Below are 15,014 nucleotides of genomic sequence, written 5' to 3' on the forward strand. Positions count from 1 at the left end.
GAAATTCGCAAAATGTAAATTGTGAGAAAACGCATATATATATATATATATATATATATATATATATATATATATATATATATATATATATATATATATATATATATATATATATATATATATATATATATACTGTCTACATGCTCACTATTTCATGAGCCAAAAGCTAGCATTATCAATTACCATTCTTTTAAACATTTGAACTTTTAAAATTAACAGAGAATTAGGATTACGTAATTATACGACGTACACAAATATTCAAATATACTTTTCAATATTTCTCTGATATATAAGTTTGTGACTTCATTTATTGAAAGTAACTCCTTGTCAATAAGATTTTACTTTGTTGTCATTCTAACAGTTTTTAAGAACTATTGGATTTGAATTACATGAGCAACAAGTGGAAGTTAACTCTGGCAAGGAAACAAAGAACTGATTACCTACCAACGATATAAGATGACCAAGCCCCAGAAGACGCCCAGGGCAACCAATGAGAAGATTAAGAATTGGCCATGGAACATGTGTTGGTCTCCGAGTTGATGAGAGGTTTATAACAATTACAGAGATGATAATACTGACAGCCACCAATATCAGACTGCTACTGTAGAACACAGCTACAAAGAAAAATCGGTAATCATCATTAAATATGTTGCTCTCACTATCAGGTCACTTCTGTAAATATAAATGCGTACATGTACAGTAAGAGACACTTCTGGATGATACATTTTTGCCGCAAGTTTCCATTTGGGTGTACCATCCAGAAGTGTCCCTTACTACACAACAGTTCTCTAATAATAACCTTCCTTTTGTAAGAATCTCTCTATTTAATCTATTCATCAACTGTAATATCCTTGTCCTCTCTTCACAATCTATCAATCTTAATATAACAGTTCTTTTCGACCTAACCTCTTTCATCACTTTTCATTATGTTCTCTATTGTTACTCTGTCTCCTGCTTTGATTGCTACTCGACATTAAATCTATCCGCTGGTCTAGTACTAGCCAACGCACCTTTTGTGCTCAAATTCTTCCTGGTGGGAGAGCATTGAACAGATTATACACATATGCAGACATATTTCTTAATTTAATGGAAGCAAGTAAGTTGAAACATATCAGATGTGGCAACTTCCACTTGGCGACCGCAGAGATGTACAATTGATGATGGAGTTTTAGAGTAAACTCCTTACTATGCACGGGCGTTTCTGGCGGGGGAACAAGGGGAAACGCGTCCCCCAATATTTTGAAGTACAAAATATTGAATAGTTTATTCTAATTTAATTTATATACTAACGACAGAATAGCATATAAATAATAATTATATTTATTTGGAATATAATATTCAGGCTGTGAAACGATTATAACAGAGTTGTTGATATACCTCAGGAGGTTCGTGAAAGTAAGCAGAAAGGTAACAAATAGAATCGAAGATAATAAACTGGTTATGCAAGGTAGTACCATTTAAATCACTTCTTTGATGTCCCCTCCAAATTTTACATGCTAGAGACGCCAGTGGTACTATGTAAGAAGCAGCAAAACGACAGTGTACAGTGAACTAAGCAGGCGATAACAGTGTGCAATGGTCGACCTGATTTTAATTTTTTTCTGATTTTCAGACTGTTGGTGCTCACTTATGTGGTGCGAAAGTGACAAAAGTAGCAAATGTGTTGAGTGTGTCGTGACGGACAGTGTCCGAGATGATTATGTCCTGCAAAACTCACGGCAAAACCACATCGCCAAATAGGAATAGTAATAGAAAGTAAATACTCAGTGACAGGTCCCGACAAGCATTAAAGCGAAGTCATTCAGAACTGTCGTCCGACCGCGGTGCAGGTGACGGAGGAAATCAAGCAGCACCATTTACAAACTGTGTTAACAATTACAGAAAGCCACGAGTTATTTGAAATGGATATATGGGGGTCAGGTTACACGGGTGGAACGGCTGACAGAGGACCATAACACTTCAGCATGCCTTCAATGGTTCTACGTACATGCATCATGGACCACTGATGACAAAACATGTGATATATTCGGATCAGTCATCGTTCATCTTCTTGCAGACAACGGGCCATGCTATATATGATGGACGTCCAAAGAAGGGTATAATTTATAGTATCTCCGCTTAAACGTGAAACATTGCGGCATTTGTAATGCTGTAGGCCGCAATATCCTTGTTTTCGTTGAGTCCTGTATTCATGCTTATCGCTCACGTCACTGCCCTCGATTATGTCGCCATTTTAGGGGACATGTGCATCCTATGATTCAGGTATTGTTTTCGGGTAATGACGCCATATACCAATATGATAATCAGCCGATTCACACTCACACAGCTGAAGCTGTTGCAGCTCAGTTGAGGGATATCAGGATGAAGTTGAACATCTCTGCCCTCCCCAATCCCCGAATATGAACATAACTGAACATTTGTAGTCCATTTTGGAGACACAAACATCGTGTATATTACCCTCTCCATCCTTTCTCACGGAACTGAGTGATACACTGCATACGGAACAGTGTATCCTTACAACCTACCACCCACGACCTTTATGATGCATTCCATATATTTTACGTCCAAACGTGCGAGCAAGAAAAGAAGAAATACCTGTCGTTCCGGAAAACACGTGGCTAGAAATTGTCCTGCTGAGATATGATAAATGAAGTTATCTGAACGAAAGATATAACATTATTTTCTGGAAATTCCGTCGTATAGCGGTCGCTGATTGTCCTCAATGCATATCAGCCAAGATTGTGTATTCTATCCAATGGCCTCACACAAAACCACAGTTGTCATTCAGACACTATTGGCTTTGACAATACATACTTTAGGCACGTTAATGAGACAAGAGTTGAATCTATCTCGTTTCTGAAAGGATGGTCGTCAAAATGATGTCTTGTCTCAGAAAGTGTGTGTGTTTCTATTGAAAGAGATCTCTCTCGTCTCGGGAAGTGTGTTTCTATTGAAACATATCTGTCTCGTCTTGGAAAGTGTGAGTGTGTGTCTGTGTGTGTTCCTATTGAAACAGATTCCTCTCGTCTTGGAAACTGTGTGTTTCTATTGAAACAGTTCTGTCTCGTCTAGTATCTCGTCATGAAAATCCTGTCTCATCTCGTCTTGTTGGGAACTCTAGTATATTGGTACATTTCGTTCACTATGACATTTAGTAAGACTTGTAGTCACAATAGTGGGACTTGCAATACTATAATGCTAGTACGTCCATACGTCCGTCCGAAAGAACGTATGTCCGTTAGTCCACACGAGATTTTGAATGAAAGTAAAGTTTTGAATTTCATTTATCTTAACTTTCCTTCTTTTCTTTCTTTTCAGTAATAGATAGCTAGAAAGATTATCTTGTCTGAGTTCATTAAGAGAGTCAATTCGCTAACATCTTCAGTGTTAAAGATGAGTTTAACGGTTTCTATCCATGTACCATTTTATCCTATGGAAACAAAATTGAATAATTCGAAAATGATAGCAATTATAGACTGGGCCGTTAGATGGCAGCAAACATTCTGCAGCGGTTGCCATCTGCCGGACGAAATTGAAACTTCCAACCATGATCCTCTATACTGCCTTCAACAGAATTTATTGATCTTCTAACCAATTTTCAGCAGTGAGCGATTATAATACCCGAATAGCGCACCAAACACAGATAGCATGAACAATAGTATATAACCTTAAATTGATGCAGTGGAGCTTTTACTTGTTTGAGAATGGGTTTGTATATTATTAACATATAATAATGGTGCAGTGCAATATCGTGAAGAACTCGTTTCCCATCACAAGTTGACATTCTTGAGAAACCATTCCTTTTTTAGACATAGACATATAATCATATTGCTTTTTGCGCAACACTTAATTCATATGCGTCCCTAGTGCCAATTTATACCGCTTTTTAAGCTGTTATAGGTATTGGCAAATTGTTCCTGCGCTCCAATCGAATGCTCCTCCGAATGCCATCAAAGCAAATTTACGATTATCGATTACAAAGCTATCTTCAAAGACACGTTTTCTGTGGCCTGAACAAGCCCTGTAAGTGATGGGTCGTGGAAAGAGAGATTCGTCCTCGTCCTTAGGTAGTTAAATAACCGTTGCAATGCCTGATGCTTCTTTACCACACATTATTGTATTCCTGTAATAGTTTCCTTTCCGTTTCACTAGTTCCTTCCTATTTTGAATTTTTAAACCATAGGCCGATATTACACTATTGAAGATTTCCACACTACTTTCTTTCTTTCACGTCCCAATTTAAGTGTGGTTGCTGCAATCAGCAACCTACAAGGGGATATAATTATTAAACACGTCACTTTGTTTTCGATTAGAAATTTGTAGAGATCAACTGCAGCGTTACCACGTAGAAATCCGACAAAACATCTTGGGTACCTGAAAATTATACCTATATTAATATATACTGTTGTATATTTATGTAAAGCAGAGAAAGTGAACATACTGTACTTACCTACAAGAGGTACACTGCTTGCAAGTGCTGGCAACCTGGATCCGAAAAATATAAGGAAGATACATATGATTATTGCCGTGCATCCACCTAATATTATCTTTTCCTTGGCTTGAGGAGGTAGCCAGAATATTAACAAAATCATCACCACAATAACTGAAACGAAACGATCAAGGATTAGTTTTAAATGGAAAACCAGTCTTGTAGGGATAGAGAAATATCAATTAGTGTCGTAGAGGGAATAACAATGTTACAAGATTCTTGGAAAAGAAAAAAATATGGATGGCATAATGAAAACTATCAACTGGATTTTTGTTTTGAGTTGGAGCGTCGCTTCTCGTTCTTAATCTGCTTTTCCCCTAAAATAAATAAATAAATAAATAAAAATAAAAAAATCAAGGACACTTCGTATACATCGTATGCATTCAGCCGAATTTATTAAAATCTGGATCAAACTTGACACGATGATAAAACTGGACCTGTTAAAATATTATGTGCAATATTATGTTGTGCAGGCTGTCGGATCCCGAGTTGTGAGCGGCCAAATTTTGAGTTGTATTTTCGAAAATATGAACTCATACGCTGCATTCATCCTATTAGAATCAAACTTGATATTACTTATTTATTTAATTATTTAACAATCACCAGATACAGCTCAGATTTTATACTGGATATCTAACAACACAACAATGGAAAGGATTAGGGAAGGTATCGGCCAAGCCCTGTTTAGTAGGTACCATCCCGGCACTTGCCTGGTAGGACTGGGGGATTGCATGGGATGGACAACACGTAGAACATGTGTTGTAGCATTCAGTATCAAGGTAATTTCCCACCTTTGAACATTAATAACTTCTAAACTGTACAAGATAGAAAAAAACAAATTACACCACTAAATTCCTTAGCTCAAGCTAGTGTTAATTAATGTGCCATGCACCTCCCTTCCCATTTAAAAAAATTGACTTGAATCCAAAATTGCGGATTTCAAGATGGCGGCCATGAACGGCATACATTCCAAAAGTTGCAGCCCCCCATCAAACCTCTGTTCCCATCAACACGTTTTACTTTTCCCGTCGATTTTCAAACTTATGCAGGTGTCCAAGGACTTTTGACTCACCCTGTACATACTGTTACTGGTGATAAAGAACCCGTTAAGAGTACAGTGCCCTGCGTACAGAGCGCCCTGTGAAACATCACATAGATAAGTAGTTTTAGTTGTTCCGTATTAGTGATGGGCAAAATGGTTCATTTCGGAGAATTGATTCATTTAGTCTGATTCACTGAAATGATTCGATCATTTAATTCGTTCATATGAATTGGTTGTCAGTAGAGATGCAAGGGCTCGGAAAAAAACCGGCTTTTTTGGAAAAAAACTCGGTTTTTCTGCTTTGCTTTTTTGCTTCGGAAATTTTGGGCTTTTTTCAAAATACTGCTTTAAATTGATAAAACAGACTTTGTATCGCTTCTCTATAACACAAAAAATCATTTAATTAGTGGTTGATACTGATAATAATATAAAACATCGAAAATAAAATATGAATTTCGAAAAAATATTTCAAACAATTTTTCTTCAACATATTTACATTATGAATTCCACAGGATTAACCAATGTATATAATAAGAATTTTTTAACCTCCTATATACAAAAGTAAGCAGAGTTGGCAAGAACCGTGGCTGTTTTTGAAAATGCCAAAAACCCGTTTTTGGGGGGATGTTTAAACCAGGCTTTTTTGGTTTAAACCAGGCTTTTTTTGGTTTAAACCAGGCTTTTTTGACTTAGATTTTTTGCTTTATGTATTTATATTACATATTCACAGAAATAGCCTAAGTTTGTTTCGCCTTGATGTTATTTTGCAACAGCGGGGTTATGCCGGAAGAACTCCCATAAGCTTAAAGAAGCGCGGTCAGTAAATTTCTTAAGTTGAGAATCTCCCGCCCTAGCCATTGGGAAAATCCCGTCATTACTTGAAATGTAAGACAATAACGGGAAAATCCTGTTATTGCTTTGCATGTAAAATTTAAAGGTCAACGTACCATAATCAGTACGCTAAAACTGAGGTATTAAATTACAAGTTTAGTACCGGTACGTAGATATCATTGAAAGTTCAATCCAAGCTATTGTTGGAAGCTACGTAGGTAATCGATAAATTTTGCCAATTTCTATCAATATATTTAAGCAATATTGGCTTCTTTATAAAACAACACGCATTTAGGCATGTAGAAATATACAATTTGGTTTGTTTCGTATATTTAGGCTTAACATCCTTACCGAGGTTATCAAGAAGAAGACTTTCGCTTAAACTGACATCCGAACCGCTACTTGCGTTACGCATGAAAGAAGGATTTTGGTTCGACCGAGAATTGAACATGGGACACCTTGATTAAAAGGTGAAAGGGAAATAAAACTATTGCAGGTAGTTTGATATCTGGAAACGTTACCATGAAGTTCACACGATTCGCATTTTTCATTCTTTTTATTTTTGTGGTTTAAACCAGTTATTAAAAAAAAAAAAGTTGGTGTAAATCAGCCAGCCCTAAAAGTAAACACTTCTTTTTAAAGAATACACAAATAACTAGCAAAATAGTATGTAGTATTTTTACTTCAAAATATTCCATACCCTCTTTTTGAAACAAAATAAAATTAAAATAAAACATAAGAGAAATACTTAGATTTATATGATACACTTAAAGGCTGCACATCTAGAGCTTTTGGTTCTGTATATTCTTGAAATTCTACAGTTAAGTTTTATAGAACCACCATCACAGTTTACCCAATCCTCAAGTTTTCTGAATTTTTAACAAGAGGGATTCAACATATCATTACGGAACTCCCCCCCCCCCCAAAAAAAAAAAAAAGACTACGGAATATATTTAAGTTAAGCTAAATACAACTGCACAACAAACATGACTGAGTGATTAGCTTTTGCGCTTCTATCGGGAAGTCCGGGATTCAACCAGCATTCGACCATTCTGACAAAGCTTTTCTTCATTCCATCTGTGAATGTAGAAATAGTGCGTGTACTGTGAGTTGGGCGACTTCCTTTCTTATTGTTTTTAAATCGTTATTATTACTAATTACCAGCAGTGACGGTTTTGCGAAGGTTAGGGGGGCGGTCTTTCGGACTGAAGCCCGTTCCCCAAAGTTACGGAATGTCTGCAACAAACGAAATATCTATTATTTATGCCTTTACTCATAAACTTTAAGCTCCCGTCAAATAAAAATTACGAATGTTTAAAAAAACTAAATATTAGTAAGAAACCCTTCCCAAAATACTTTTCTAAATCCGCCACTGATTCTCAGTATAAAATGATTTTTAAAGTTGTATCCGGAAGATTATTGCTAAACATATAAACGAAACGAAATATTAGTTATGCATGTACTCATAAACTTCAAGCACTTCCCAAATAAAATTACGACTTTTTAGGAAACGAAACAATCAGAAAAAACCCTCCTAAAGTACTTTTCTAAATCCGCTACTGATTATTTGTATAAATTGGTATTCAAGGTTGTGTCCGGAAAATTATTACTAAATCACTTCACAGCTACAGTATAACAGAAATGTGGAAGTACGGTTTCACGGATATATTGAAAAACGTACGCTTTGACGGATAAATAGAAAAACGGGCAAGTTTAACTTTTGCGCTAGAAGCTAGAGTACTAAAAGCTCTTAGAAATGAAACACGGATGACAAACTAGAGAAGAAAAAAGATGTCGATAACTCAAAAGTTAAAATAAAGTTAACTAGCCTCTAAAATTACCCTCAAATACTACATTCTTCATGTTAGCTTTAATTCTTAAAACATGTGCTCTATCCATCTTGATGGTGAATTTCAGAGCGAAATATCACATTCAGGTCATGGAATTTTTATCTAACTATAGAATATACTATAAGAAAGCTATTTAGATAGAAAAATCATGAAGTTGAAAAAAGCCAAAATTTCCAAAATTCTCGTTTTTTTTTTTCAAAAAAGCCGGCTTTTTATGTGAAAAAAACCATCGATTCAAAAAAGCCGGCTTTTTTGCATCTCTAGTTGTCAGCGCATTCCCTTCGCGCAAGTGAATTGATTGGGAATGATTCGCTCATTGAATCAGTTAGGTTTCCGCGCATCTATTTTGCGCAGATGAATTATTCGATCATATGAATTGGTTGTGAATGATTCACTCATTGAATCAGTTAGGTTTCCGCGCATCTATTTTGCGCAGATGAATTATTCGATCATATGAATTGAGTGGGAATTATTCGATTATATGAAACGCTTGGGTTACTGCACTTCTTTTCTGCGCAACTTAATAAATTCCTCGTGAGGCGAGGAAGTACAACACATGTCACGGCCAGCGTTGCATTGGGGTGAGTGGCGGCTCAGTGCTATTATGAAGTTTCAATAATATGGTGTTGCTCTGCTCCCATTGTTGTTATTTTTGCATCTTGTTTTGATATTAGGGCTTGAGGCAAAAACTAACACTGTTGCAATCTCCACGTTTTTTCTGCCAATTTCAGTTCTCGAGGAAGTACTTTGTTAAAATATACTCCATAAAATTTTCACGGGATACTAGCAGTTTTAAGAATTTATTTGTAACTTCTTATTGTCATACATATTAATCTGGGGGAAAATATAGAGTCCTTGGTGCAATGTATAGGCTACATTCATGTTTTTGGTTTTAAATACAAAAATTCTATGCAATGAGTCCGTAGTAGTATATTCATTTCTGATGCGTATTATTTCCCCAGGTACACTTTGTAAAGTACACATTATGTTAATGAATTTTATTCTGTTGTTACGTCTTACAGTTTTGCACTATAGGCTAAAGAAGAGTCGGGTGATTAATTAAGTAAATTGTTATCTCGCAATCCATTCTATTCTATCCTGAAGTCACCGTGGCTCACTGATAAAGCTGTTACCTCCGGTATGTGGGGTTCTTCGTTTGATCCACTGCTAAATAAGTTTGTGGTGTACATCATGATGTCGGTGGGTTTTGTCGGGTACTCCCGTTTCCTTCCACACTCTTATTCCACCTATTCTTCCATAATTATTTACTTGCCTTAATCATTCGTTTTCCTTAGATTAATGGACATAAACGTGGAATGTTAAACTGCAAAATTTGTATTTTATCCTATTACATTCTAAAATATGTTCTATTTTATTCTTGACTGGCAAAAAATAATGATCTTTTTGAATTCTTTTGAGCTAGAGAAGAAAGGGAGTTAACACATCAACATATACTTAATATTATTGTGATAATTTTATAAGGTTCCCCTCTGGGAGACATTGAGTAAACGCGGAATGAAGTGAAATGTTAAAAAGTTTTACGTTCCATGGTTATCTTCGTCGAGACTAAAGGAAACTATGATGATGAGGATGAATGAAATGGTGAAATGAAGGAAGTTAGCGAAAACGAGAAAATTTAGAGAAAACCCACACATATGGCGTTTGTCCACCATAAAGCCCATTTGGCGTAAATAGGAGAAAATCAGGGACCGCATCCACCAGAGGTGAACGCTTTAAGACTGAGCCAATACTACTTCAATAAACAAGAGATGAACTTATATTTACGAAAATACTGGTAACCCCACTTGAACCCAATCTGAGAAATGCCCCAGGGGATAATTCTTAGTATCGGGGTATTTTCTCCTCGCCTACTCCTGAAATCATCACTGTTCATCTATATTCTTAAGAGAAAACCATTAGCTAGTTAAATTTGAGTTGAGTTGATTTTGAGCTTAACGTCCCATTCAGCAGCAAAGCTATATGAGACGTGGACCTACTGGTTAACATGGAATCCGAACCACATGAGCTCTTGCCGGGAATCGATCCCGGGTCTCCCACATCCTCTTGTTTACATGGAAGCTCAGAAAATCATTTGTATCTCTAAGTCCATTTCAATAGTAGTAAAGCGAAAAATATGTACGACTAAACAAGGGCACCGATTTCTCTGTAACTTGGGGAGGGGGGCGCATTAAGGTGTGTTTGGTTGCAGACAAGGGTCTAAAGGATTTTAAGACTAATTCAAGTTATGCAAAATATTGAATATTCATAAAAATGCATTTAAGCATTCAAGGGTCCGGTCCCGCCAGAATCGGCGCCCTTGCCACTAACTTTTTTGCATGTGGACAAGTGTTTCTACTGAAAGATGCAATGCATTACCTTCCCAGAAAGAATCTGCGTCTTTCTATACATGTATATACATTTGTGAAATCCATTATGTACAGTACAACTAGTTTACAGTGCACTTTTTCTGTGTAAATACTGTATTTAGATTGAATATAATATAGTACTTTGAGCTGATTGTGAAACATTAACATTGATCTTTTTGGCTAGCGCAGTTGAAAGTGATGGTAATATATTTATCCAATGCAGCGTTGCCAGATCTAGCATAATGATGCTAGATCTAGCATAATTTGCATGTCTTTAGCATCTAGCATCTTGCTTTTAGCATCCTGCCCAAATCTAGCATAATTTCAGCAAGTTTATCAAAAAGCCGCAAAACCTGGAGATGAGAAAGAAGTTGGTCGTGGAAAGAAAAGGAACGGCACAAATATATCCTCTTCCATTGATTCATACAGTTGGTAAACCATACAGCCGTTTTATTTTCCGAAGTAAGTTAGAAACGGCTTTGGTCTTTGTGTGTGTGTGTGTGTGTGTGTGTGTGTGTGTGTGTGTGTGTGTGTGTGTGTGTGTGTGTGTGTGTGTGTGTGTGTGTTCCACCCAGGGTTTTCTAATCCTCTAACTACGAGGCATGGGCGGAGCTATGGGGCCCATTCTCCCCCCAACTTTTATTTCTGAAAGGAAAGGTCCGAGACCGACCAAAAATCTGCCTCCCAGCAGACAATTCCCAACTCCGCTTATGCTGCGAGGTAATTTTCTTTCAAAATATGTAAACAAACATTTTGCATTCATTTATACGATACATTTATACGATTGAGTCTGGCAACGACTGCACTAGTTTAGTTGAGTTAAACCTTTGGTGCGTGAAGTATTGAGTTCTATGCACGCATTCTTGCGCTCTGCGTATTTTAAGTTACGTTATCGTACCTCAACTTCGTTTTTTTTTTAACCCCTGAATTAGTAATTATGAGGATCTGGCATAATTTGACCAAATCTAGCATAATTTCGATCAAGTTTTGGAATAATTCCGAGCTGTGAGTCTGGCAACGCTGATCCAATGTACGTATAGTATCTTGATAAAATAGATAAGCGATCATCAAGAGTATGTTGAAACTACTACGAAATCGTATTAATATCTAATTGAGCAACACTGTCCTACTTCACGACGAGAAGCAAGCAACAGAAAAGTTTATTTTGAAAGTAATCTGCTTCTAACAACGCGGCTTCCTCTATTTGCAAGAAACAACCCTACCACGCAGGAAGAAAAAAAAAACGCACGCCACCTACGAAAGAAGGAAGAAAAAACGCGCGTACTGTTTTCTTTCTTTTACCATTCACCGTGAACTGCAAGCGCATTTGCAGAAGCAACCCTACCAATTCTCTCACACAAGCTGGCACTTTGTGATTCTCAATTCATTTCGATCAAGGCAAGCAATTCAGTGGAAAGTAAAATGATTCATTAGAAGAATCGATTCATTTCTAACGAGAATCATAATTCATTTGATTCACGCCATGATTCGTTCATAATGATCGAATCGTTCATGATCGACACAACACTATTCCGTATACCAGTTTGTATAGTAAATTCATATAGCGGCTGTTGGTAAAGAACCTGTGAAGGGTAAAGTGCGCCCTTATAAAAGGCGGACTGCGAAATATCACTTTATAATTATTTTTTTAAAAAAAATTCTTCTGTATACCAGTTTTGTATTATATGTTCATACATTTGCTATTGGCAGAGAAAAGGTAAAAAGTACAACCACTTTTCAAAAGAAGAAACATGTATAAAGTCAGTAAAACAATCAACATGTAGGTCTATTTGGTAATATAATATAGTAGTTTTTCGTGCTGCTACTTATTTATTGCCAAAGACTTTTAGAAGGTAAGCCCAATCGATATAGCGTAGTTTAAACAATTCATTTTTTTAAAAAAAACGTTTTATTTACAAATTTGATTGTTCGTGTGTGTTTTAAAGCAGTGTTCGAATACAGTGTACATTGTATTTCTAAAATATAACTATATCGATATATTGATATATATTTAGCTTCATTTTGTTTGACAAAGAATTATTACAAGAACTAGAAAATGTTTCTCAAGTAGAGACGTTTTCACAGTTTAGCTTTTTAATGGCGCCCGTGTATATACACAGGGTGTAACTTAATATAACAAACGTCGGGAGGTAATTCCTGACATCGAGATAAAACGAAAAGTATACACAACCTGGGTGCAAAAATGCCTCGTTTCGGAGCCTTGGTCACCCGAAAATTTGTCGGAAAAATGTAACAACAGCCATAACTCAAACACAAAATATCAGATCGAAGCCGGGTTAAAGAGACTGCCCATTATTTTTAGTCATAGATTTCATTACTGCACAATCAGATATAGTGCAGTGGCGGCGCAAGAATGACTCCCAAAGAAAGTGGCATATTCCTTTGAGTATTTTATCAAACATTGAGTGAGAGAAATGAACAACAATCAAGTACAAGATTTCAACAAAGATAATAGCACATCGTTCAGGTTACAAGAATACTTAGAATTCAAGAGAAAGAGAGATACACATGTGTGATTGATCTATTTTGTCTCAGTACAAAATAAACTGTCGGAGGAAGAATTTAAATGAAACGAAGTTTTTAACGTATCACAATTATATCTTCTAGGCTAATGATGATGGATGATAAATGAGCGGATTCCTGTCCAGTTACGAGTGTGTAAAAATGGAAAAAAAATAACTCTGATCCGGATTAGGTTTATAACAATTGTGCATAGGACAGTCAGGAGGTATGTAAAGAAACATAATATGCAGTATCCAAAAATGCAAAGATAACACTGTGTAACACGAAATCTGTCCTTTACATGAAAATATGTTTTTCTTATATGAAAATATGTTTTCCTTACATGAAAATATGTATTTTTGCATGAGAAAATCGAATCTATAATTACTTTTTGTGAATCATATAACAATTTTGTGAAAAATTGAGAAGTTTGCAATTTTGTACTGTGAAATAGCGTATTTTTACGAGTGGTAATGAAGTATGATTAATGATTGGTTTGGTAACTGAAATTTAGCGAACTTTTTCAGCAGCGATTCTATATGAGACATGATCCTAGAGTTTAGAGTGGAATCCGAGCAATCGTTCGTTCAATGTTCTCCTACAGGGAATCGAACCCGAGATCCCATGAACCGAAGACTCACGTGCTACCCACCTAGACCAGCGGGGAGGGCAAGAATGTGCTTAAGATAAAAGTTGTTGCAAATGTAATATACTTTAAAATATACTCTAATTGAAAAATCATCTAAGCAACAATTTTTCTTCGTTACAGAAGGAATACGCTGTTTAAAGAGGGGTTCTCCTCATTCCCCAGTTTTCTCCTACCGCATACAAGTCTTTTTCTGTTATAATAGCGAACGCTAGTTTCTCCTATTTCTCCTCACTCTTTATCTTCATTTCAGGTAGTAGCCCATTAATATCTAATAACAAACGACTTCAGATTTGTGTTGTCTACAACTGGTGCCGTTCCAGCATTTGAGTAATTTTTGGTTCGATTGTGTTGTTATTTGCTGAGTGGTGTTTCGGTAGGAGTGGTCGGATTTGCCGCGTTGTGTATTTTTGTGGTAGTGTGTGTTGTGCATCTGGGTTTCAAGAAAATGTTGAATAAATGTACTTCTTTAGTTAAAAAGGCTTATGAACTGTACTTTAGCTGTAGGGTTGAAGACTAGGGTAAGTCTGGGCCCCTGCACATATCTTGCATTACGTGTTCCAGGAATTTGAGAAAACGTAGTTCCATGAAATTTGCCGCGCGAATAAATAGATCGTATACTGACTGTTACTTTTGCTTGACAGATATGAAGGACTTTTCTTCTTAACATCAAATTCAGTACTCTAATTTTAAGTCGGCTCTTCGACCACTTCCCCACTGTGAAGATCTTCCAGTACCTAAAGCACCAGAAGATTACACTATTGATTCAGAAGATGATACCTCAGACGTCCCAAGCAACGGGGAAAGTGTAGACTTCCACCCAACTGCATCCCAGTCAACGTCACCTTACTTGATCACACAAGAAGAGATTAACCATGTTATACGAGACTTAAATCTTCCTAAACGAAAAGCGAAAGAGTTGGACTCGAGGCTTCAAGATTGGAATCTCTTAACCCGCGATATTAAAATTAGTTTGATTATAAAACGATAAAGTCATTTTGAGGGCTAGTTTGTTGAAAACGGATGCATTGTTTATTGCAAAGATGTAGATGGCTTATTTCAGTTTTGGGGACATGAACTTAACCCCACCGAGTGGCACTTATTGACAGCTCGAAACTAAGTCTGAAGGCAGTGCTTCTCCATATTGGAAATGTTAATCCATCTGTTTCTGTAGCATACGCATCTCATACGAAGGACATATGAAGTTATGTGTGCTATATTGCCGTATAAAAAATTCAAATGGCATGTGTGGGGGGACTTGAAAGTT

At 36.5% G+C, this 15,014-nt stretch overlaps 1 protein-coding gene across 1 annotated transcript in view; it reads right to left on the reverse strand.

Moving 5' to 3' along the window:
* The window catches only part of LOC145685928 (acetylcholine receptor subunit alpha-type acr-16-like), a 139,934-nt gene that overhangs the window by 10,212 nt on the left and 114,708 nt on the right, over positions 1-15,014 (reverse strand). Inside the window, exons 7-8 of the mRNA XM_081758702.1 lie at positions 4,451-4,603; positions 445-614 (exon numbers count right to left, since the gene is read on the reverse strand). Coding sequence (XP_081614828.1) covers positions 445-614; positions 4,451-4,603 — 323 coding nt within the window. The remainder of the gene's footprint in view (positions 1-444; positions 615-4,450; positions 4,604-15,014) is intronic.

Source organism: Thermobia domestica, chromosome 5 (assembly GCF_964235325.1).
Source record: "Thermobia domestica chromosome 5, izTheDome1.hap1.1, whole genome shotgun sequence".
Lineage (NCBI taxonomy): Eukaryota > Metazoa > Arthropoda > Insecta > Zygentoma > Lepismatidae > Thermobia > Thermobia domestica.